Source organism: Manis pentadactyla, chromosome 3 (genome assembly GCF_030020395.1).
Source record: "Manis pentadactyla isolate mManPen7 chromosome 3, mManPen7.hap1, whole genome shotgun sequence".
Classification (NCBI taxonomy): Eukaryota; Metazoa; Chordata; class Mammalia; order Pholidota; family Manidae; genus Manis; species Manis pentadactyla.
In genome coordinates, this window is record NC_080021.1 from 211,752,904 (window position 1) to 211,777,620 (window position 24,717).

The 24,717-nt window shown below is 41.5% G+C and overlaps 1 protein-coding gene across 1 annotated transcript in view; it reads right to left on the bottom strand.

Annotated features, from left to right (window-relative positions):
• Positions 1 to 17,855, bottom strand: part of NR6A1 (nuclear receptor subfamily 6 group A member 1) — a 254,995-nt gene extending 237,140 nt beyond the window's left edge. The window contains exon 1 of the mRNA XM_036913969.2: positions 17,392 to 17,855. Within this exon, the coding sequence (XP_036769864.1) occupies positions 17,392 to 17,491 (100 nt within the window). The 5' untranslated portion in view covers positions 17,492 to 17,855. The remainder of the gene's footprint in view (positions 1 to 17,391) is intronic.
• Between the last annotated feature and the right edge of the window lie 6,862 nt (positions 17,856 to 24,717).

Below are 24,717 nucleotides of genomic sequence, written 5' to 3' on the forward strand. Positions count from 1 at the left end.
ATCACAGCAGCTAAACTTTAGAAAAAAAGACATCAGAAAAATACATCTAAAATTCCCTTTTCTACACTACCTGGAATCATCTGAATCCTAGAGGATGGGGAAGAAAAGAGGAAAGGTGGAGAGAGAGGGAGGCAAGAGGCGAGATAAGACGGGAGGAATAAGAGAAGGAAAAGGAAGGAGGGTGGAGTGCCAGAATAAGGTCTATGGGACTAATGGTTCACCTCTGAACAAGTTTCCTCCCCTCAGTTTACTCATGTAGAAAAGCGCACCATCACCCATGTCAGTTATTTCCCAAAGGGAGGAGACCACTGGAAGATTTTAAGTGGTACAAAGAAAAAGCATTTTAAACATTCCAAAATCGTTACCTTGTTAATTCTCTTTCAGTCCTTCTAATTATATCAGAAGAGAAAACCTCAGTTTGGTGCTAGTTTGTCTTCTGCCTCTCTGACGTGTGCTAATCTCCTTTTTAAAAGGTCTGATCAGAAAGACTTGGGCAGACATTTTAGCTAGAATTTAACACGTTACTTTCATTAAGTTTATTTTTACTGTTACTTTTTGTTTACGGCAAATAATTTTTCATTTAGGATGACAAAACTTCCTTTTAAAATAAATTTTGGGTGTCAAAGTATTAACTATTCAGTACTTAAAATATTGTATGAACAGCATATTAGGAAATGACAAAATCATGATAATGACACAGGAAAGACTAAAGTTTGGAAAATACTGGTTTAGTGAAGTAGTGGTGTAAGCAGTAGTAAGTTATATTCAACTCTAAGCCTCAGTTAACTCATCTGTAACATGGGAATGGCACCACCTATCAAAGAAAAGCTGTGGAAAAGATTACATTAGATAGTTCAGTACAGTGCTGGCACACACTGATCATTCAAGAACCATTTCTTCACTTCCCTTTTTAAGGATACTACCAGAAAGCCCTTTTAGAGACCTCCAGAGAGGTTTGGGTGGATGGTGGGGGTCGGCGGGGTGGGAAGCCAAGCTTCCTGTGTATTACAGACAATAGCATTTGCTTTGCTTGTGATACTTCCCACCAAGAACCTCCAGGGACCAGGCCTTGCTTTTAACCCTGATAAAGCTGTAGTTTACTCTCCCCTAAGACTCATAATTCTAGTTACAAGGGACAGCGAATAAAGTGCCTCAGAACAGTGGTACATATACCTTAAATCACAGATCCCAGAGGGTACCAAAGAAGGCAGGGCCATTTTATAACAGATGTCCAAGCTAAAAGAAGGTATTCCATTTGGGCAAATTGAACAATGCTGTAATGAGAGAGGAAGTCACTAGGTGGTCCATAAACCACCCTGGTCACTTCATCATTTGCTATTGTCCAACTAGAGCCCACAGGTGAGGAAATCTGAGGGGTGGGGGGGTAGGGGGAACAGTTCCCAGTTCCCTGAGCAGGAATGCTTCAAGAAAAGGACCATCAACTGAGTATTTACTACAGTCCAACCATCGTGTAGTAACAGGCACTTTATATTACGTATATTGCCTAATTTCTCCAAACATACCTATGAGATAGTTTTAAGTCAATTCACCAAATGACCAAATCTCCAATCAGCTACTTCTCTAAATTTACCAAAAATCTGTTTTAACTATTTAGAAGTTTATACCAATTTGTGTGGATGGGTCAGTTTAATTAGCTTTTAAAGATTTCTACCAACTTAGGGATAGCAGCATTTTCAAGAATGCTAAATTTGATTCCACCCCAGGTCTCTACTGCTGCAGCTGAAAAGTCTAGGGCAGAGAGGGGACCTCTGCTGGTGGAAAGATACAGCCTGGGCTGCAAGTGATAGGGAAGAGATGGGGTACAGGAAAAGGAGAAGAAAAAGGAGGAAATAGCAGGGTATCAATTTAGGAGAAAGTGACAACAAATTCTGTAAATTCTACCAATTAGTTTCAGTAAAGTGATTTTTGTTGATTTGGATATTGGACAAACTGGACATTTGGCGAACTATTTTCAGTGATGTATATTTTGGTGAACTGGCTTGCTTACTGCCTATTTAGTAGGTGATATTAACCTTACTTACAGATAAGGAAATTGAGAAATGTTAAATAACTTTCCTAAAGTAAAACAAACACTCTAGGTTTTTCACACATCATTTCATTCTCCAGTACTCTCTATGCACTGATTTCATGTCTTTTAAGGACAACTATCCTTCCCCTAAAAAAAACCCAGGTGGAACTCTAAAGGTCATGCTCTAACACCTACTTATCACTACATCATAAAAAGTTCACTGAAATAATTTTTAGTTGCCACCCCCACCAAGGCAGTTTGTGTACCATTCTCCAATAACTATTTACACTATCCTTTTCTGCAAAAATTCCAATCTGCTATTCAGAGGCTGAGTGGCACTGTTGCCAGACTAAATTGGAGTAATTTCAAGCAAATGTCAAAATTTAGAGATTGTATTATTCTACTTAGCCTGGACAACCTTATCACTCGTATGTTTTCAGGTCAAATTTTACAAAACTGAAATTGTTTGAGAATCCCCACTACCATCTTTAGGGATTCCAAACTGGTAATCCTTACTCTGTATATTGTAACTATTTCCTTTCCTTCAGATCTTTGTTTCTCTCATTCTGTCTCTCAGTTTCTGTTTTTCTGTCACACACACACACACACACAGAGGTATACAGTTTTATGGTCAATTATTTTGATCAAAGTGTAGCCTAGTCTCAATAAATGTAAAAACTAAAATACTCCTAAAATCTACGAGATCTGTATTAGACATTAGTGCCTGCTCCAACTATTCGTCTGACAAGCTGGGCTCTTCAGGTATTTATCACATTTATGATGCTAAGTGACATGTCTTATTTCACCTACTGACACATAAAACTTGACTTTTCTTAAAACAACAATTTCAAGTTTCCTTCTATCAATAAGATAGTTTAAGGCTCTCTGAACAACTGAAAACATACTCTGCCCTTTTTGATAAGCAGAAAAAGTCTCTATTCATAAATCTTATGACATGGCCCATATATAAAGCATTTTAAAAATATTAGTATCTTTACTTTTATACTACCTGAATATAATCAGAAATTTTACTAACAAAGTTCCCACTCTTGTGAAGTATTTTAAGAACTAAGCTGCTACTTTTAAAAAGCATTAAACAGTTGTTCTGATTCCCATTGGGTTCAAAAATCTCTTTGATGTTAAGATGGGGAAAAGATCTTTTTAGCAAATGTGAATATTGCAAACTGACACTTTGAAGAATGCCACTCTACCTTAAACCTTCCCAAGCACATATTTTATATGCCCAATGAAGAGATAACAAACTTTTTTTTGTCCATTCCAGGCCTCTTTTGCACTTGAATAGTGACTCTTATTATTTTTCATCCTCCATATACACCCAAGGCTACCCTTAATGTTTTAGCAAACAGAATGCAATTCTTCATAACCTCTTTTGAAATTAACAAAAGCTATAAATTTAACTCCAGACAGCTTCCATAGTTCAGTTAGATTCAAGGTCATCTCAAGGCTTTTAATTACTAACCAGGATTTGAGAAGGTCTGCAATTGGTATAGTTGAGGGAAAGAGCAGCTGGCTTATTCACTTTCTTATTAAAAAGCATTATAAATGAATGAATGAATGAATGAATAAATAGCATTATAAAAAACTAAATCATTGCAAATTACAAGCTCACTGACCAGCAGTGGTAAGCACAAAGAAGCAGAACAAATGATCTTCAAACATTTATGTTTACTCTCAATCAACATAAACTTTAATATAATTTACTAGAAGACTTAATTTTAATTCCAGCAAATATGGTTCATGGTTTAATATACAATTTGCAGACAGCCAGACTCTCAAAATGTTTCTATTTCTATTCTGAAACTAGCCCTGTTAAAAATCATGAATGCCTTTCAAATTAACATACGATTTATTTAGGTCTTTTCACTATCAAAAGTGTGTAAGATCAGGATAGAAGTCAGCCACTGAGGAACAAATGCAGATTAGGCAGATTTCTAAAGGAATGCAAGCTTAACTTCTCTTCCCATGTAGTTAATTTCTAATCAAATTCAATTATAAATTTCAGGACCCATTCAAAACCTTGAAGGTGGTGATACAGTTATATTAGCAGACACAGACACACAAATATTCACACATAAAAATACACACCAATCCATCCTCCCAAGATTTTTAGAGGCAACCAGAGAAGGGTCCAAATGTGTCTTTGCCACTTACTCCCTCATAATACTTAAGAGAAAGAAGGCAGCCTCAGAAGGGTACCTAAGCAGTGCTCTGACTGGGCTCCTAGTACTGGGGTGAGGGTGAAAGGCAATGTGCCTGGTGCCAGAAATCTAAAAGACTTAGGAGACAAAGGCATTGGGAATGACTTTATCTCTCAAAACATTGAGAACATGAAGGGGGGAGTCTAGTAAACATAATGTTCCTCATGTAATTGTAGATTAATGATACCAAAATAAAAAAAATTTTGAGAACAAATAGCCTACCACAGTGTCTCAATTCTATCTCAAGAACCAGCATTAAAAAAAAAAAAATACTGCTGACAGCCCTGTTAATATACAAGATATCTCAGTGTAAATTAAACTGGTTGTTGGCAAAGGTACATTGAGATAGATAACACACCTTTAAAAATCTATCCTCGCAAAATAAGCTAAAGTAAAAGAAAGCACAAGATGGACTGGTTAGTATTATTATAACAGTGGGAAACTAAAAACAATCAAAATGTCCAACAATGAAAAACAATGGGCTGTCATAGCTATTAAAAGTTTTAAGTAAGTTCATGGTGAGTAAAGTCTAACATAAAAACTTTCTAATTTTTAATTAATAATGTTATATACTTACCCATATAATATTGTAATCAACCATACTTTAATAAACTAATGGTATATATTTTATGTTCACAACAAGCAAAATACAAGGATTTGAAGAAAATGTAAGAGAATGTTGATGAAAGTTACTCGGAGGCAAAATTATAGTTAATTTTACCTTCATTTTCCATATTTTCTACAGCACTCATAAATTTTTTATTTTAAAAACATTAGAAGTCTAAGTAACTCACACCTAAGGACCTAAGGGCCACAGGCAATTCAAGTGCTGAGCTCGGAGATCACACCATTTAAAATCTAAATACAAGATACTAAATCCCAACCTGCTTTTATATATATGCAAGCACTTCCAACTGCGTTCCCCAGGATGTGTCTCTTAAACAATGCTTTAAGGTTGCTTTCCAAACAAGGCACTGGAAACATGGGATATTCTCCAGCTAGTGACCGACCGTATTTATGCTCCTTACAAGTATTTCACACACTTTGTACTAACCAATGCTCAGTAATTGGTTTTTTTTGCTAATAGTCACACTATATGAAAAGCAAATTTACTTTAAAATATTTTGAAAAGCCTCAAAGCAAACAGATAGTGAACTTTATCTTCAAATGCCAAATACAGTTCTTCATTACAGTAGTACTTTAAGTAACTGCTTGCCATCAGTTAGCTCGGGATTCAGGCCTGCGAGATCTGACAGATTTGATCTGTCAACAAGGGAATATTTTTTTGTAGGAAAGCAATTGTAATTTCTCACATTAGGTGATTGATTAAGTTTTCTCCTCTAAAAGGCCGATTGGTTTCCTGGTGCCAGTAAAATGATTGATGAATATTTCAATTGCAGCTCCCTAGCTCACCCCCCATCCTGCCCCTCCCCCATGCATTGCTGTCCCTTTCCTGCTGGGTTCCCTTCTTACAGACGAACAGCATTTAAGGTGGTTACCCAATTTTCCTTGAATTCACCTTCTCAAATGCAGTGCTTTTAATCTTAAAAAGATAGGACTCTTCTTAATGCTGAATGAGTTTTGCAGATAAAAACCCCCTAACAAGATCTGGGAGAAAATTCTGAAATTAAAAGAGGAAGTGTGACATGGAGGGGTTTTAAATAGGAAAAGAAGTGATCATGTTAAAAAGAAAAAAAACCTCTACTATCTAATTTCAAGTTTACATTACGAATTATAACATCAAACTGTAAACATTTCTATAAATGTTTCAGAGAATAGAATTTTAAATGTAAATTATGTGATCTGACAGACTTTAAAGCAGCCAGGTGTCCTAAAATCCAAACAGGGAAGCAGTACTGTTAAGTGTAAATGTTGTTTGAGGGATGACTGAACAGTATCTCAAATCAAAATCATCCCAGAGAATCTGGGCTGAGTACCACAGTTATTTGCTTTAGGCAGGGCTTTCTTTCCTAAATTGCAATTGTCTGATTTACCCAATTCCATCAGAAAGCTGGAAAATCCCTACAAGAATTATTTAATTTTGATTTTCATTTTATAGGCCCATAGAGGCATGCCTTTGTAACAGCTAGAATCAGAATCCAAGCAAAACCCAGGTCCACCAGCTACTTCCTAGGCCTCACATCTCCTCAAATAATGTGGTTGGCCTCCTTTCTCAAGTTCTTTCCTAATCAAACTACATTGCTATCATAATCTGTTAATCCACATTGCCACATCTTTCTCATTCTCTCTCCCTTTGCTAGGAAATTACTTTATTTTACAAGCCTTGGACAACTGGCTCTTATATTTCCATTTTCAAAGGATCACATCAACCTTCTTAGATTGGTTCTCCTCTCTTTCATACAGCCAGCTTTTGTGTGGCAGAAATAAAAAGGTACAAGGGACAAAGGCCATCTTTTCCTAAACTGCATTCCCCAAAGCAGTCAAGCAAACAGCCAGGAGTTTATTGGTCATCTCATCTTAATCTGGTGAATCTAGTCACTTCAGCTACAAGGAGAGCCAAACTTCCAAACAGAAACTACATTCTGGTGCCAGGGCCCAGCAAAACTTGGATTTAGCTTCAACACACTGTTTGATTTAGACAATGACCCCAATTCTCTCAAGTGACTGAAAAGCATATTCCCTTATATTTTGTAGACATTCTCTGACTACCAGCAAAGGACTCAGATTCAAATGACTCTCATAAGCAATAAGATTCAGATTCCTGATCTGATCACTTTCATTCATTCATTTAACATTCATGAAACACCAATTCCTTGGGCTTAGAATGGGAGGATACCGATACAAGAAAGGTATCCCTGCTTTGAATAACTTAAAATTCCTTCTTTCCTTAGCACCCCCTTAGGTTCATCAAGAATTGCCCCTGATTCTGCAAAGTTTGGTTAACTGTTTTCTGGTTGGCTTATTAAAGCCAATGTAAGAAAGAAAAAAGTTACTTGCAATTCTAAGAGTGGGTCTTTGTGACTCTCTTATCTATAGGGAGTTGAGTTCTGGTCCTCTTCAACAACTATAAATGACCTGAATTCACAACTGTCTGCATTGGGGCAGACATTATGCTTGGCACTATACAGACCTTGTCACTAATCCTAATAATCCTACAGTCAATTTCACAAATGTTATAGTGTTGTGGGAGGAGGTGGGGGAGGAGAGATTAAATCTAGAAAAACAAATTATTAATGCTGTTAGAAACTATGAAATCTGGAGCTTAAACTCTGCGGGCTTCACTTTCCACATATGAAAATGGAGGTAACAGTAGAACACCCACCTCAAACAGTTATGAAAATAAAGTGAGTTAATGTATGCAAGATGCTTAGAATACTATATAATAAACTCTATATAAATGTTAGCTATTATTATTAAATGAGAACATCGAAGTTTAGAGAAGTCAAGTGACAAAGTCACAGAGCTGTGATCTTTGTTCTGCCACACCCCAGAATCCCTACTCTTTCCCTCTCACACCATCTAACCAAAATTCTTCCTCCCTGGCTAAGACTACCACAGCCACTTCCAAAAAACAAAGCCCTCTAAATAGATACCAGTGGGGGGTTCCCTCCAGGTGGTTTATTATCCTGCTAAAAGGGCATTTTGGAGGAAGGACTGTAAGGCTACAGAGGAAGTCTCTGACAAGTTAATTTCCAATGTACAGCAAGAACAGGAAAGAGGAAAAACAAATCTGCCTGTTACTAAGTTAAGTAATAAAAATGATTTAACTCAATTCATCATTTAACTCAGATGAATTAAAAATTTCATTTGAAACTTGAAATAAAATCTAAGCATTAAAATGAAAAAGGAAAGGCTTGTATCTTCTTATGCCTAAGATGCAACCCCCACAGAACACAAAAATGCTTTAAGAGGTACATTACATGAAATTCCAAGAACATCAAGCTCTCAGGAAGGAAGCCCAAATATCTATCTCACTGATCTTTCATCACCCAAGAAGCTTCATCTTAAATTCTGATCCAGTTACTCCTTTTTATTATTCACATTAAGTAATATTTCTTCTGACAGCAAGGTCACTACAAAATGAGTTATATCTATCAACTACCCTAAGGAGAAAATCTCTAACTCTTTAACAACACAGTAATTGACCTACACTAAAATGTAACTAACTCACTCTAGGAAAGGGTATTATTCTTAGAGCAGAAGAGGAGATGCTACTCCCATACAGACTTTGTTACCACTTCCCTCAGTGAAAACCAGGTTAAAAGACAAAGTAATCTAAAAACGACATTGCCAATATCACAACTTTAGAAGACTCAGTGAAGGCCACACATGTCTATCCAAACAAACAATTCTTGCTGGAGGCTTTAAAAAGGTGCCTCTTACAAGTACTTCATTATTTTTAGAACAATGACTCTTATTAAGAAAGTATTTTTCTGCTGTCCCATTTATTTCCACATTTATAAGTCTACCTTTGGTGAGTAAACAGGTTCTATTGGAAAATCTCTGCCACAAGATAATTAACAGTTAAGCAACAGGTTTCATGTAGCAGATAACAAAAGTCTTATCAGAGAAATCTGTGAGGGTGACCTATGACACACTTCATTTAGTCTTAAGCAAAGAAAACCTAAAATAATAAAAACTCATTTTTAATCATTTTCCCCTCCATAATCTCTTTACAAGGTTTAAAAAAAAAAGGAAAGAAAAACCCAAAGCAATTAAGTGATAATAATAGTATCTGGCAGTCACCATTTTCTTACACACCAAGTTGGTTTCTTTGGTCTGAGTGGTCTTTGGACCACTTTTACACTCTTAAAAATTACTGAAGACCCAAAAGAGCTAATGTTTATGTGAGTTATCTACTGATTTTTACCACCCTAGAAAATAAAACTATGAAATTTAAAAAAAAATCTATTCATTTAAAAGTAACAATAAATCCATTACATGTTAATATAAATAACATCTTTATGAAAAATAACTGTTTTCCAACAAAATAAAAGAAGTTGGTGAAAAGAGTGGCACTGTATTATAATCTGGCATAATTCTGGCAGTTAGATCCCCCCATACGCTTCCACATTCAGTATGTCATCATGTATTGTTTTGAAGTACAGGCAAAACATCTGGTCTCACTGATTTATAGTTGGAAAAGGAAGAAGTATTTGCTCATTAAAGTAGTTATAGATAATTTTCTTTGATAATACACCAAAACTCAGAGTGAGTGCTTTCAAAGTTTAGTTCGGTGTGAAACCTAAACCACATCAATAAATTTTATGCATTCTGTTACATTAAAACCACTGGGCTACCCGACATTTTGAACTGATCTTTTACCTACGCAGGATTTTGTAAGATGTACGTACATCAGTGATTTGGAAAATGCTCCCCTGAAACATCATCTTCAAAATGTTGACACATTTCATTATAAATTATAAAAAATCCTATTTGTTAATAACATCATCATTCAGCTCATCAGAAAAGGCTCTAAGTATTGGGAAGTTCAAAGTGGCAGGTACAAGTTTTCCAAAATTCTAATTGTTGCTTGAAAGCTCAAATTTTACTCACCAGCCACAAATACTGTCCTTGGAGTAACAAGCTACCTTCTCATTTTCCAAAAAACGGCCTTCAAATACCCAAGTCTGAATAAACCACAGGTTGTTGATTGTTCTTTCAAGCAAAAATGGTGTTTCATGAAAAAAAGCAGTTAATACTTCAGTTCACAACCTAATTGCACAAGCACTTTTCTTGAAAACAACTATTTTGTTTTGCTATATAGCAGAAATGCTGTATACTTGCCTACTTGACATTTCCTCACATAGAACATCAAAAAACGTGCACCCAAGGATCAAGATTTAATAAAATTAGTAATTTTTACTACTTCACCTGGAACATTCTTAAGTGAAATGGCTTTTTAAAAAAAATACAAGTGCACAGATGTGAAAATACAATGAATGTACTACTACAGTTTGGTGCCTTGATTTCTACTAAGGTGCCAACAGTTTCTACCTACCATTGTTTTTGCAACATCAGTGTAAATGTCAACATGGTGAAAAAAGCAAATAATGTCAGTATTATTATAAAAATAGTTTTGACTTCAAGAACCTCCTGAAAGAGTCCTAGGGACCCCCAGTGGTTTGTGGACAATACTTTAAAAACCACTGTTTAGATAATACAGTAACAAATTTAAGAACTCTCTAAGTGGGAGGAGATTAAATCTGAAACAATCCAGTAATGATGAATGACAGAAAATAATATAATCCAACTGAATACCATTCATTAATCATTTACCAATTTTAAAAAGAAATGAGGGAGGAGAATAAAAACTGTACAAGGCTTAAACACAGTGTCATGTCCTATATTTTTTTCAGAGAAAAACTAAATTGCATAAATTAGAGTGAATTGTGATAAAAAGAATTGCATCTGATCCAGTAGCGCACAATGAATTAACAAAAACAGTCAAGACTGAATTTTTAATCCTTCCAAGGTAACAAAGCTTCAGGATTGAAATGAATGTCATGAATTAAAATTAATTTTTAAAAGGAAAACTAGGTATATGTGAAGGTAGTTCCCATCACTGATTCAGTCCGTCCTTCATTTTGGCACAGATTTGTTACTTAAATGTTTCCTGAGTCTTGAACTATGCAATTATACCTCTGTTTCCTACACAAAGGGAAGTACTGCAGGAAGTTTAAAAATCTGTTTTTATCAATTATGTCCTTTTCAATTAATGTTTTCAGAGGTAAAAACTAACACAGAAATTCTGACAATACAATGATGGAGTGGAAGAACAATTGGAACCCACTCACAGACCTCTGAAATGCTTTTACAGACAGATTTAAAATTCCATGATACCGTAAAATATAAGAAGTTGGAAATAAAAGGCTAAGGCCATCTACTTCCACATGAGACATTTAGTTGTGCATTTTTCTCTAAAAATTATATCTTAAAATGATTTATAAATTGTTTACAAGTTGTTTCCAATGAAATGAGTTGTTCAAGTAAATATGTTTGATACATCTTTTGCTAATACCACTATAGTTTCAATGTGCTAAAGCTCATTACACAATTCCTTCTACCATTATTATCAAAAATCTTTTTATAATTTCTCACTTTGACAAAGTCACTATTCTGGTCTAAACCACCCACAGAGTACATGTTCAAATCAAATGCCCGTATTTGTTTCCGGAATACATCTGCCTAGAGAATTGATTTCGGAAACACTACACTTGCCAGCTGACTTATCAACCCTGCCCATAGAAATGACACCAACCTAAAGGGAAGAATCCATCCAGAAAATAGAAAAATATGCTACTACTGCCATCTGTGGTTTATGCTTGAATAGCTTCTGTGGAGTAAACAAACTGAAGGATGTACAGTTTGCAATTAGAATCCAAAGACCTCATCATTTGAAGGTACATTTTATAGTTAACTTTTAATATAACAAACTGTAGAGTTTACTTGGTATATAAGATGAATTTGTGAGTCTTTCCTTAAAGGAAAATTTTTCCATTTCATAAAGGCTAACAACTTTTGTTTTCTCCTACACACACTCCACAAGAAATTCAAAACACTTGAATGCCTCCTCTGAAATTTATAAGTAGGATAATTTCTCTTTTGAAATAGTGATTGTCAGTATTAAAACATCCCCAAAATGTTTAAAATACTAAATGTATTTTTAAGGAAATCCATGAATTTCCTACTTAGATATCAGAGTGTGGTCAGTTTGCTCCATTCAAGATAAATTTTGAAGGTTCGGTTATCTACTATTTTTTTATGAGAACAAAAATTTAAAAATGCAAATGAAGCTTCTAAGTAAGCTATTTTCACAACTTATTTTCTCTCAGTTGGCTTTCTCAAATGACCACCACTGTAGCTTAGGGATCAAAAGATTTGGTGCAGCTGGGGGTGGGGAAAAAAGCAATTCAGCTCCCCAGCAGCCAGCTGAGGAAATCCCGGTTCACTCCCCAACAAAATCACTGTTAATTTGAATTACCGGGTTATATAATAAAGTCTTATTTAAATAAATCGTAACCAGTGAAAAAATCTATTTTCTTGAGAAACTGTTCTAGGCCGGCTGTTGTTTTACAACAGGTAATAAGGGAAGAACGAAATAAAGTAGGAAATATTTTATTCCTTCAAAAAACTTCTCTATAGTTATTTCTAAACCACACTGAAAAGCAGGTTAGACATCTCACTATGGTCTTCTAGTTTTCTACTACCTACGGTCTAACAGCCTTGTCTTGTTCATACAGAAAAGCCATATTAGAAAACAATCAACAAACAGAAGACTGGGCTTGAGTCTAGAAATACTGTATATCAATGTTATATCCAGAGACTTTTTCTTTTAATTTACGATTAAGCTCAGACGAATCTCAAACTTCACCTCTAACAGGGACTCAACACCCAAAATTACCTGCCCAGTACTTCTTAGGAACTTTTAGTAATTCTGGTATTTCTGAACCCTCATTTTCAATCAAAGATGTCCATAACCCTTAAGAAATTAACTGAACCAGGAAAAAGCTGACCTTAAGAATACAGAAGTTTGAAAGAAAATATTTTATTTTAAAATTTGTTCATTTTGGCAATACTTTTCAAAGTATTACAAAACATTGGGTATATTAGACCACGACTTGTGTGGGCAAATTCAACAGCCACCTTCTGTTTAAATTGTTTGAAGGACACTTATTCTTTGCTGAAATGCAAGCTTTGTTTATATGTTGATTCAGAACTTTAATTTTTCTGACTATGACCATTTTTCACAAATAAGACAACTGTTTCACACAAAACGAGGCATTTTTATTGTTCTACCTTAATAGATTTGAACAGTGTAAAATTTACTCTAAAAAGGCATCTTCCTAAATTTAACTTTCAACCTAAATATAAACATGGCAAAAATGCTTAAAGTATCATTTAACTTAGCTACAACACAAAAATAAACTTAAAAAACAAAAATTATGACAAGGCCCCCAAGATCTTCATTGAAAATGAAGTCTCCCAAAGTGTAGGAACTATCCTAGCTTTTAAAATTCTGAAGCCAGAAGTTGCATTCTGAACGCAAGTTATTAATGAACCTATTTACTCAACATAAACCAATAAATATCTACCTACTTATAAAAACGAAGTGATGGTATCTGAATATGGGATGAAACTTACACAGTTTCAAGCCCCAAAACATGCAAGCATCATTAGCAATTTAAAGCCAACTTGTTCAAACCGCCACTGGAAGTGGTATAAGAAACTTCCTTTACCAATATCAAAGTAGCAGTTGGATTTAATACTCTCCATCCCTCCAGTAACCTAAAATTAGGTATTTCCATCTAAAGTTTATTTTCTACCTTACCCACAACCCCAGGAAAAAGGAAAAAAAAAAATGAGAATCCAAGAATTTAAGAATAAAATATGGAAATGCATGATTTGGGTATATTTTGGGACATGTACCTTTTTTTTTAATCGCCCCATTTAACTCCCTTTCATATGCAACACATGCATACACACACACCTTTTTGCTAAAGAATTCAGAATGACTTAAAGATTAGAAAGCCCATCATCATGACCATATCTAGCTAGAGTACACAGAACAGAAATGCTTAGAAACAATTTGGTGGATGGTAAATCTTAGATTGGAAATGAGGTCATCTCACACCTCAGCTGCTCAAAATCTCCAGTGTATCTGTTCATTATTACCTTTCAGTGTTCTTTGGAGGTCACAGAACCTACAAAAAAATACCTGTGTGCTGTTTGTACTAAAGAACAAGGGTGCAATAGCATGCATTTTTAATGGAAATGGAAAACTCTGAGAGAAATCAACTTTTAAAGTCACAGACCTCCAAGATAAATTGTCATGGGAAAATACCAAATTTATTTTCAGGGATAAACATTTGGAAAGCATGGGTATAGCCGGAAAAAGGCATCATATTATTTAGTGAACTTCTCCCCGTTTCCTCTAAAGTGTAATTACATAAAACACTTTAAATTATTGATAATGGCTTATAATCTTCCTTTGCTTGAAATTAACGTCTATTTCATCATACCCTTCAAATAAAATGAACAAATGCAATATTCAGCATATACTTCCTCAAACCATTCATCTTCCTTTGAAACCCCAAAAGGGAGCAGTCGTCTATAATATATAATATATATAATAATATATAATATAGTCATCTATAAACTAAAAGAGTTTTTGTTTGTTATGAAAACCTACAAAAACAACTGAAAATACCCAGAGTGGTCAGCACAGGGAATTCCTGGAAGGGTGATGGTGCATCAAAAGGCTAGCAACTCTGTTCCAACAGAATACTACAAACCGCTTAAAGGACTGTAAACTCAGCATCAACGGCGTTTCCGGTAGGAACACATTTCTAAAATTCCACCTCCAGTTTACTTCTTCATGACACAAACCAAAAGAACTCCCATCTGGATAGCTAGCTATTGCAAATATTTCATACAAAATGGTAATCAGTTGCTAGGATAAAAGGCCAGAATTCATTTTCTCTGCTTAGAACTTAAACAGTTTAATTAACTTTCAGAGAATAATATTAATTAGGAGGTATGAAAGAAAAAAAAACTGTCCTCACCATTCCAAAGGTAAACTTTAAAAAAATTATTCTGTGAACATGTTGAGCTAATGAACATAAACTGCAAAACAGTACACAATACTCATTTTTAGTGACAAAACATCCCACATTTCATGTATTTTTTAAGCCCATCAAATTGCCAAAAGTCCCACTACATTTACAACAAAAAGGAAGTATTTGCAGTAGTAAATTGGAATGAGGTAAAATATTAAAACTACCTAAGCCTAAATGGATTGCTCAATAACATTCTTTCAAATGGTCCTGACCCATTGAGGAAATGAGACTATGAATGGGAAATTTGATTAAGAGTTAAAATTACCATTGAGTTCTTTAAAATGTACTAATGAATAATTAACAGCAAATGCAGTTCCTAGGCTTCCCTTACAACATCCCCAAGTAGAACTGAAAGGAATGTCTGCAACAAAAATCCATCACCAATGTGTTATGCACAGGTGGGTACACGAAGTAAACACACATAGAAAGGCATTATGAAAATACACACCCTAAGATGGGCTTTAACACACATCTGAGACTGAGTAAAAAAAATCAGCATGGTAAATTTTAGATCAGCGTTTACAACACTCACACATTAATAACGAAACCAAATCTCCTAAAAAGCTTAAAAAGTCAAACATTAAAGAAATCTTTTGTTCCTATGATACTGTCTCCTTTTACTTTAACTGGATTCCAGCCTCCTCCTTTGTGACATAGGATTTTATTGATCTCAAGCATGTTCACTTTCAGAAATTAGTCTTCAAAGACATCCCACGGGACTGCCAGCCACCTAGATACCACACATCCCGTACATCTTAAAAAAGGACAAGAGCTTTTAAAACATATCACTATTGGGCCAGCAACACCACGTGAAGTTAAGCAGGCTCTCTTCCTAACAGACTTTTCCCTCAACTGGTAAAAATACCAGACCTACGGAATTGGCAATAAATGTTTGATAAGTTAATAAACGTATGAAGGCGCAAATCCACCCCAAATCAAGGTTTCTCCCCTTCTCTAGCTCCTCGTTTATTCAACAATTGAGCGCTTCAAAGAACTGTTTTCAGGTTACTTTCCTCACACCTGCCAGGTCACTGTCCTGACTGAGAAACTTCTTGCTGAAGCAATTAATTTTTAGTGCCTCCTAACTGTCCCGAGTGTTTGCATTCAATTTGAAATCTGTTACTTGTTAGACACTGTTCGGTCCTAGATCTTTCAGGGAATTGCGAGTTTATGGCGCAGAGAGGGGAGGAGGCGCGATCTCCAAAAGTCTGCCCTTTATTCGGAAATGAGGAGATGTGAAAGGTGGAAGGCAGGGCAAATAAATAAATAAATCGGGTTTGCAGCCGGAGCGTTTGCCGGCCTGTATGAGCACCCTTTGTAATGCAGGCCTCCCGGGGCTATCGCCTGCGCTAATTGCTCCAGGGCGCTTTCCAAGTTCAAAAGTTCACCTTTTACGACCTCACAAAAGCTCCTTACACGTTACCAATAAAAACATTCCGCGGCAAACACCGAGGGGGAAAATATCAAACAGATACAAATAAAACCCCCCGCAGGGGGAGGAGCCCGGGGAAGAAGGGCAAGTCAGCCCCGGAGCCAGCCCGGAGGAACCTGAGGACTTGGCCCGGAGGTGGGGGCAGGGGAAGAGCGGCAGGAAGGGCCAGGCCAGGCCAGGTAAGGAATTCTCAGGGCCTGGGGTCCGGGATCGCGAAAGCGAAAAGAACCGAGGTGGGGCAAGCGCGGACCGGGACGGGCCGGTAGGGGGGAGCAGGCAGGTGTCCCTAGCGCCGGATCGGACCAGAGGTGTGAGCCAGAAGAAAGTCGTCGCCCAAGGGGGGCTGAGCGGCGGCGGAAGCAGGCAGGAGAGCGTGGGGAAGCAGAGAGGCTCGGGGTGTGGGGCGGGCACCAAGAGGTCCGCCAACGAAACGCCGAGCAGGCAGCTCGCCCACTGGGGTCGGCACAGAGGCGGAGGCTCGCAGTAGAACGGGGGTATCCCGGGAAGCGCAGGACTGCAGAGGCGAAGGCAAGGGGCTCCGTAAAGGTGAGGGGCAGGGAGAACCCAGGGGACGAGGGTGTGGCGTCCGCAGGGTGGAGGCAGCTCCGCGGGGGGGGCGGACGACCCCCGTGGGGAGCGCAGAGAGGCCCCGGGGGGGAGGGCCCGGCGCTGAAGGAACCCTTCGGGGGATAATCCTCCGCGGAAGAGACCCCGGGGGTGAAGGACGGCTCTGAGCAGAGGGGACCCGAGGGGGTCGCGAGGCTAAGGCTGGTGGAGAATCCGCGCCGAGGGGACGGGGAAAGTTGGGGGGAGGCTAGACGCTAAGAAGACCGGGGGAGGGAGAGGGGTTCCGCTGAGGGGACGGGGGAAGGGAGGCCTGCGCGGAGGGTTCAGAGGAGAGGGGAAATGAAGGTCGGGGGGTGGGAACCGGCAGGAGGATCCGCGCTGAGGGGAACCGGGGAGGAGAGGGAGGGTCCGCGCTGCGGGGACCGGGGTGAAGGTCCACGCTGAGGGAACCCGGGGCCGCCGCGGCTTCCCCGAGCGCGAGTCGGCTGAGAGGAGGGGGTTCCCGGCGTAGGGGCACAGGAGCCAGCTCCTCCTGGGCCGGGGCTCCGCGTGCCCCTCACCCACCGTTGCGCGGCGGCGGAGGGAGCGCAGCGGGCGGCTCCAGGAACCCCGCCGAGCCCCCGCCGCCTCCCCCTCCGCTAGGCGGTCGTTCGTCCCGCTCCATGCGGTGGTGCTCAGGGCCCGCGCTCGGCTCGCTGCTCCGCCATGACCGGCGCCCTCGTTGTCGTCGTCGTCGTCCGCCTGGGGGGAGGAGGCTGTCAGGGGCCGGCGGGCTCCTGGCCGCGGCGCTCACTGGGCCCCGGGCCGCCCGGCTCCGCGCCCCTCCGCGCCGCGCCCCCTCAGCACTGGCCAGCTCCCTCCCCCGACGTCACGCGCCTCTGCCTCGCACGGCCCTGCGGGGCACGCTGGGAACTGAAGTCCGCCGCGCGAGGCGGGCCACGGGGCACCCCACCGATTGAAGGGATGCGAAAAAGAATAAACAACCCTGAGAAGGGAAAGCCAAAGCCTGCCAATATCACAAACCCTGACAAAAACTTGTGGTAACAATTTAACAAAGATTAATTCAGGTCCTTGTCTTTACTGTGCTTTGTCCATTGTGAACGTTTCCCACCACACCTCGTATCCCCCCGCCGCGACAATGAGTCTTCCCTAGGAGGCGGATCGCGGAGGAGCCGGGAGAGCACGTGCAATGAAGACCAGCCCAGTGGGCGGGGATCACGAGGGGAGGGGCTTGGAGGTATTCTCTGGGGCCTTCCTCCGCGGCTTCAGGACAAATTGGACCTGAGATTAAAGGGCCGGTGTTTAGCTCGAGGTGACTGCGTTCGTATGCAAATGGACTCTATAAAACTCTGCTTTCCGGCGTACTCTTTAGAGCCTTTTACCTCCGGGTGGGCGGGAAAGACTCAAGTTTCTCTTCCTCCCCTCGCATTTTCCTCCTGCCGGTAGAGCATAATGGCAAACTAAACTCGGAACCATTGATTACATTAAAGAAACTCAGACTCACTAATTCCTGATGTCTTGAAGCCTGCCGTTTGAGAGGCTCCTTACCCAGCCTTGTTCACCTTCCTTTCTCCTTAGTTTCTCTTTCTGTAAAATTGGGTTGGAATAGGGACGAAGTTCAATTGAACATCCCAAATCCCCCGCTTCCCGCCTCAGTTTCGCGGACCAAAATACCGACTTTTCAGTCACCGCTGCTCTTAGCCGAGCCCACCTCCTGATGCCACCAGGTGGCGCGCGGCCACCAGGGTCTGCGCCTGTCGAAGCGTCTGCCGTCAGCGACCCTTTCAGAGAAAGGCTCGTCGTGGCTGCCGCCCAAGGTCTAAATAAGTCCTACCTGGCCTCCTAGACAAAGAACAAGATCGCGGGTGCTTTGCCTGCCTCTACTCTGCCGGGCTGGGCTGCAGCTTCCTCACTAGCTGCCCATTCCCCACCTTGTCCCACCAATCCGTTGAACCGTCTACATCAATCCCCGTTTGATTTTTTAGAGTCCTCATCCTGACGTTCGCACCCCTGCCTGGTCTGATCCCTACCCACATTTCTCATCACACCCCTTTCTTCATCTGCTGCATAGGATCTTTTGTGATGGTTCTCTGCACTTTGCGGGTGACTGCACCTTACCAATATTGGTTAACCCGTATTGCATTCTTAATCTGTGTCAGCCACTGTTCTGAAAGATTTACATTAACGCTATGTTGACTAAACCTCACATCTCTATGAGGTAGCTCCAATATTGTCCCCATCATACACTGATGAAGTCACCCAGCAGTGGTGGGGATTCCAAACCCAGTCAGACACCAGAACCAGAACCCTTGGCTTCTTAAAGCTGGAATACTGATGGCTTCACCCAACTCACTCCCAAACTCCTGTTCATCTTTCAAGATCTGTTCAAATATCTCCTCAGGGATACCTTCCTTAATACCTCCCCTCTGTTTTTTGCAGCTCTGTTGAGTTCTCTGTAGACTGTGAGAAATGATCTCTCTGTTGCTTCCCCTCTACCATTCCTGGGAGTGAGAGAAGGGAGAGTGTGGAGGGTGGGTCCTCTGGGCCATACCCTCAGCTCTGACCTCTAAAACTATGAGGATCACGTGGCCTTCCTGGGGCCAGAACTTCCCTTTCCAGCACAGGCTCCTGGAGTTAGTGAGTTCCCCTTCCCTGGACAACCAATCAGGGGCTAAGTAACACTGTTGAGACCTGAAGGCTTGGGATGTCAGTGGTAGAGTCTAAACTGACCCTTAAAGATGGGCAGAAAAGTTCAGCCAAATGCTCAGTCCTTGGAAAAAAACCTCCTCCTTATTCTTTAGACTTCAGCCCTATTTTCTCTTCCTCCCAAAGCCTTTCTAGGTCTCCCTGACTAATCAAATCCCTTTATTCACTCATCATTATAACCCCAACTGCTGAGCACAAGACCTGAACTTAGCAGACAAATTGCTGAGGGTGAAAATGAATAAACATCTAACTTTTCTGCATAATAGCTGAGCTTGGGCATATTACCTTTGAGCCCCAAAGTCCTGGTTTCTAAGGTGAGAAGGATAATAATAGTTGCTACTTCATAGGATTACTAAATAAGATGAGAATTAAATAAGATGATGCATGCAAAGCAATTAATATAAGGCCTTCCTGTTGGGAGCCACACAAAGACAACAAGATGGCCACAGTTCATGAGGTTCCTGCTTCACTTCCTGGAGATTAGCTGCGAGCCCGCGCGCGCCAACAAGAAAGCCCGCGCGCGCCAAGAGATACTCTTCTCCCCCTCCTTCCCCATTATCATATACCAATCAGAATGTAACTCGCTGCGCCATCCCTGCTATGCAGCCAATCCCCTGCTTACAAGTATCCTATGGCCCACTCTGCCCCTGAACACTGGTGTATATCTACCCCCGTCTTACAATAAAATTTGAGGGCTTGATCAGAATACTGTCTTGCCTTCGCTCTTCTCTCGCCCCCATTTTCTTTCAGGTCGGATCCCCCTCGTCCCCACAAATAACTAGGTCCCGCTGGACGGGACAAGTGGCGCCCAACGTGGGGCTCGAGGCGCGGATCCTTCGCAGGCGGACCCCCGAGTAAGATATCGTCTGGCCAGACCCCTTCTTGATGAAACAATAGGAGACGCCTTTCGCCGCTCACGGAGGTCGTCGTCCCTGGTGAGTACCGGCCGCCTTACAAGAAAATGGGAACTAAATTAAGTAAAGAAGCGGTCTTCATAAGAGACCTAAAAAGTTCACTTAGGGAGAGAGGAGTTCGAGTTAAAAAGAAAGACTTGGTAAAGTTTTTTATTTTTGTTGATGAAGTCTGTCCGTGGTTTATCATTAATGGCCCCGAAATTCATCCTAAAAAATGGCAGAAAGTAGGTAGAGATTTAAATGATTATCTTATCAAAAACGGCCCTGACTCTGTTCCTGTTTCAGTATTTTCCTATTGGGGTCTTATCAGAGATATTGTTGAAAATACTGACCCTGATAAACGTCAACTCTTGTCAGTGGCAGAATATTGCCTCCGCCCCCTATCTCGGGCGGCCTCAAAATCGTCTCTTTCGAGTGATCCCCCTGCCCCAAAATCGGCTAAATCCCCCTCCCCTAGCCCGACACCATCTTTGCTCGGTGCCCTCCATGATACCCCTCCCAAATGTTGCATTTATCCGCCTCTCCCTCGAGATTCGGACTTTGTCGATACACAAAAGGTTTTTCCAGTCGTGACTAAGAGCCAAAATGGCGAGCCTTTAGATCCGGGAGACGCGGCTGAACTAGAAGACGAAGCGGCCAAGTATCACAACCCAGATTGGCCCCTTGCCGCCCCGTCGCTTAACCCCCCTTCTTACACACCCCCAGTTTTGAAAAGAGCCTCTTACACTCCCTCTATTCAGCCTCCCAATGTTTGCGCCCCGGCCTTTTTGCCCCCGTCGGCCCCTCCGCTACCCCCTCCGGCTCCCGGTCCTGTTAGCCCCCCTACCAGCACTGAAGACCTAATAGCACAGATAGTAGAACAAAGAATAACTTGCCATCTCCAAAAATTAGTTGTCTCCCAACCAGTTCGTCCCGCATTATATTCGCAAAGGGGCCTCTCTAAGAAACCGCTTACAGCCACAAAACCTAAAAAACAACCTAAAAAACTGCTCTTTCCTGTTCTTACCCGGGCCTCCGCCCGCTCTGGCCCCACCTCCACAACACATAGCCCGGAGGAGGGCGATCTTGAAAGCGACGGCGAAGACGCCCCTGCTGCTCAGGAAATAGAAAGTGAGGGAGAGGAGCAGGCTGAGCCAGAGCTGGCCGAGCCTGCTGATGGCCCTAGAGAATTTCACAAAATCCATTTCAAAAGCTTAAAAGAGCTGAACGCGGCCGTTAAAGCTTATGGCCCCAATGCCCCTTTTACCCTTTCTGTTCTTGATTCGCTGTCTCGAGGAGGACATTTACTCCCAGGTGAATGGCTGCGTATAGTCCAGGCTGTGCTTACCCGTGGTCAGTTTTTAACTTGGAAGGCAGATTTTGCTGACCGCTGTCAGACCATCGCTGCTGCCAATGTAAAAGACCCTCATTCCCCAACAGCGTCCTGGACTTTTGATAAGCTTACGGGACAGGGCAGATATATCTCTGAAACCAGGCAGCAGCGCCTTCCCCTTGGTCTTTTATCTCAAGTGAAAGATGCCGCTTTGGGCGCTTGGATATCACTCCCTGCTTCCGGGACTGCTAACACTCCTCTAACTAAGATCACTCAAAGCTCGCAAGAAGACTATAGCGAATTTGTTAGCAGACTGTTAGAGGCCGCCGAAAGGACCCTTGGTTCCGCGGCTGCCAATGATAAGATTGTAAAACAGCTAGCCTATGAAAACGCCAATTCGGCATGTCGAGCCGTCCTCCGCGGTAAGACTCGAGACAAAACTCTTGATGAAATGCTGAGAATGTGTAGAGATGTCGATCCTTTTACATCCAAAGTCCAAGCCCTTTTAGCTGTAGGTGCCGCTGTTCAAACTCCCCCGGCTTCTTATCCTCCTTCCTTCCCCAGGGGCGCACCGCCTATGCGTAACTGCTTTAAATGTGGACAGCCAGGCCATTTCGCTCGCCAATGCCCTACCACAGCTCCTCCTCCTAGAGTTGGGTCAGTCCCCGGTATTTGCCCTCGCTGCCATAAGGGGCGGCACTGGGCCAAAGAGTGCCGTAACAATCCAACAAATCCTTTTTACAGTACCACAAATCCTTTCACCCCCCCTTTTCAGGGAAACGGGCTGAGGGGCCAGCCCCGGGCCCCCCAGCCAATTCCATTTCAGCCGGCCTCGGGGAACAGCCTAGCTGTAGCACTCCCGCCCTCTATCGGGCCACACCCGGGAGTGCAGGACTTGACCTCTGTGCCTCCTCCTCAACAATATTAACGCCTGAAGAGGGAATTACAATTATTTCCACAGGAATTTATGGCCCACCTCCCAAAGATACTTATTTTCTAATTTTAGGGCGAGCTTCCACCACAATAAACGGCCTTATTGTCCACCCTTCCTTAGTTGACAATGACTATACTGGAGAAATAAAAATTCTTGCTAGTGCCCCCCAGTGCCCTGTCAGCATTATGAAAGGTCAGCGCCTTGCGCAGGCGCTCCCCCTCCCTTTAAGTACATCTCACCCTGCTATTCATAAGCAGCGAGGCTCCTCTACCCCAGGTTCTTCAGACTTATATTGGATCCAAGCTATTACTAAAGAACGCCCCACTCTTAAACTTAAGATCCAAGGAAAAGTATTTGAAGGAATTTTAGATTCGGGGGCCGACTCTACGGTCATATCTCAGGCTTCATGGCCCTCCAGCTGGCCCTTACACGCTTCCTTGACCCATCTACAAGGAATTGGGCAGTCAAGAAACACCTTACAGAGCTCACAGTTATTAAACTGGGAAGATGAAGAAGGAAATACCGGATTCATTCAACCCTTCGTAGTTCCTGGGTTGCCGGTAAATCTTTGGGGAAGAGATATCCTTTCTCAAATGAAGGTCATCATGTGTAGCCCTAATGAAGTTGTAACACAGCAGATGCTTTCACAGGGTTACCTCCCTGGTCAGGGGTTGGGCAAACTAAAACAGGGAGATCCCAACCCGATACTGGCCACGCCTAAGATAGACCGCTCAGGTTTAGGGTTTGAAAAACATTTTTCGTAAGGGCCGTTGCTCCTCCTGCACTCCAGGCAGACAAGATTACTTGGAAAAGTGATGTTCCTGTCTGGATCGATCAATGGCCCCTTACCACTACAAAATTAAATGCAGCCATAGAGTTAGTGCAGGAACAGCTGGCTGCTGGACATATTGAACCTTCTACATCCCCTTGGAACACCCCAATCTTTGTAATCCAAAAGAAATCAGGCAAGTGGAGGCTCCTACAAGACCTCAGGGCGGTTAATAAGACTATGGTCTCTATGGGCGCATTACAACCGGGAATTCCCTCTCCAATAGCCATCCCTAAAGGGTATGTCAAATTAGTAATTGATCTAAAAGACTGCTTTTTCTCCATACCTTTGCATCCTGATGATTGCAAACGTTTTGCCTTTAGTATACCCATTACCAATTGTGTAGGGCCTTCTCCCCGGTTTCAGTGGAGAGTTCTCCCACAAGGAATGGCCAACAGTCCTACTCTTTGCCAAAAGTTTGTAGCCCAGACTATAGACCCCTTTAGGTTGCTCTTCCCCACTTTGTATATTATCCATTATATGGATGATATTCTTCTTGCCGGTCCTGACCAGCAACAGCTCTATGCGGCCAGTCAACAGCTAGTCACTGCCCTCCGAGATCGAGGACTACAAATTTCCCCAGAAAAAGTCCAGGTCCACCCCCCCCAACTTTTTTTAGGCTTTGAATTATTTTCTAATAAAATCCTCACTCAAAAAATTCAGTTAAAGAGAAGCTCCTTAAACACTCTTAATGATTTTCAGCGTCTGCTAGGAGACATCAACTGGCTCAGGCCTTATTTAAAGCTGACCACCGGAGAGTTAAAGCCCTTGTTTGATGTCCTACGTGGAGACCCTGATCCTTCCTCCCCCCGCTCGCTTTCATCAGAAGCACAAAGGGCATTAACCATTGTAGAGCGGGCTATTTCTGAACAGACCATTAGCTACTTCTCTCCACATCTAAGTTTGTGGCTGCTCATTTTCCCTACCCCCTTCTCCCCTACAGGAGTCCTTTGGCAAAACCATCCACTATTTTGGGTTCATTTGCCAGCCTCCCCCCCTAGAGTCTTAGCTACCTATCCTCAATTAGTTGCTGCCCTCTTACGTTTAGGCCGAGAGGCAGCTCTCAAGTTGTTTGGGAGAGACCCTGAAGTTATAACCCTCCCATACAATACATCTCAATTACAATGGCTTATTCAACATGATGATGATTGGGCAATTAGCTGCACCTCCTTCCAGGGGACAATAGACAATCATT